The sequence below is a fragment of the Carlito syrichta genome, unplaced genomic scaffold (genome assembly GCF_000164805.1).
Source record: "Carlito syrichta isolate Samal-C Ts95f unplaced genomic scaffold, Tarsius_syrichta-2.0.1 Scaffold135574, whole genome shotgun sequence".
Taxonomy (NCBI): domain Eukaryota; kingdom Metazoa; phylum Chordata; class Mammalia; order Primates; family Tarsiidae; genus Carlito; species Carlito syrichta.
This window is the reverse complement of record NW_007079670.1, coordinates 10,851-12,349: the sequence shown is the minus strand read 5'-3', so window position 1 is coordinate 12,349 and position 1,499 is coordinate 10,851. Positions and strand designations below refer to the sequence as shown.

General features: G+C 52.6%; 1 protein-coding gene across 1 annotated transcript in view; it reads left to right on the top strand.

Moving 5' to 3' along the window:
• Positions 1-1,217: 1,217 nt before the first annotated feature.
• Positions 1,218-1,499, top strand: part of LOC103250812 (low-density lipoprotein receptor-related protein 3-like) — a gene marked incomplete at its 3' end in the record, with an annotated part of 11,127 nt that continues 10,845 nt past the window's right edge. The window contains exon 1 of the mRNA XM_021708211.1: positions 1,218-1,411. Within this exon, the coding sequence (XP_021563886.1) occupies positions 1,218-1,411 (194 nt within the window). The remainder of the gene's footprint in view (positions 1,412-1,499) is intronic.

Genomic DNA, 1,499 nt, shown 5'->3' with positions numbered 1-1,499 from the left:
CCGCTGCACTCCAGTCTGGGCGACAGAGTGAGACTCCAACTCAAAAAAAAAAAAAAGAGGCTGCAGAAGTGGAGGGACCCAGGTGACTACAGTCAGGGTGGAGAAATGCCGCAGCAGAGACTGGACCACCAGGAACCTTTCCAGTAGTATTGAGAGGTCCACAGGGGAGAGGACTGGGCCAGGGCTGCTTTGGGGACCTCCAGCCTCTAGAGGGCACTAGACCACCATGAGACAAACCAGAAATGGAGTTTCAGTCAAGGTCTCAATACCTGCAGGGACTAGGGTAGGGGAGAGAGGCACTCATCTTGGGTACAGAATTTAAGGACATGCCAAAAATTCAGTAATCAAGATAAGTCAGATTTCAGTGCAACATTTTTTGTGCAATGGGGACAGTTGTTTCCAATCAGCTGGAGGTTTCTGGGTGGGTCTCGGCCATCCCCTGCTTTGTGAGTATCTGAGGGCTCACAACGGGATGTGCTTGGATTGGAGAATCTGGAGCTTTCTGTGTAGTGATGTTTTGTGATCGTAAAGCTTTGACTACACTTCACCACTTGGCTCAAAATGCGGGGGAATATCTTGGTCAGTGGATATAAGGGCTCACATTTTTCTTTTGCTTCAGGGGCTAACATGGCTCCACATGGCATCGGCCTCGACCCTTACTTCCTTACGGAACTTGCAAAATGTGCATTTAAGCAGGCCGCATCCTCAAGTGGGAACAAAACTGCAGATCGCCCCTGACAGAGACCCTGCCTCTGTTGAACACTTTTGCCATGTATAAATAAATGGCCGTTCACAGGCAGGCCACAGTCTGGGGAAATTCTGAAACCAAGTTACACATAGGCTAGTGCGCTATACATCAGCAATTTATCTTGTTATTTGGTTTCTAAACCCATTAATACATTTCCTAAGAACTCTGCTTTGGAAAAATCACCAAAGCAACTAGAAGAGAGAGAACGAGTAAAACTAGACAAACTAAAAGTCTTCCCCCCAAATTTTTATTACAACCCAATCATCCTGCACAGTGAGAGAGAGTGGGTGAGTGACTGTCTACAACCTTCACTAATTGCCATCAGTTTCCCGCAACCTTCTCTCCACAAAGGAGAGCATCAAGGGGGAGGGGGTGTCGGACAGGGGTCCGGAGCTTAGCTCGGGCTCGTGTTCCCTTCACGCCTTAGGAGCTTTGGGGACCTCTGATTCCACTCCAGTCTTGACCCGAAATGGCCATCTCAATCTTCTGTTCTCTTCTGGTTTCGGGACTCGAGCCTTTTCGGGACTCGAGCCCCGGGCGGTCAGTTCTCCAGAGGGTGCCCCGAGCCCGAAACGCGGGCCTCCTCCGACTCCCCAGGGCCTGTGACAGTGGCTGCGTGGGCTCAGGGACCCCTGGGAGGGCGCGTCCCCGGCGCCGCTCACGGTGTGCACCGTGCCCCTCCCCGGCCCTGCTCGCCACCGGGATGCCTCTGAGGGACGAGCCGGAGGCGCCTGGACAGTGGCCAGCCGGG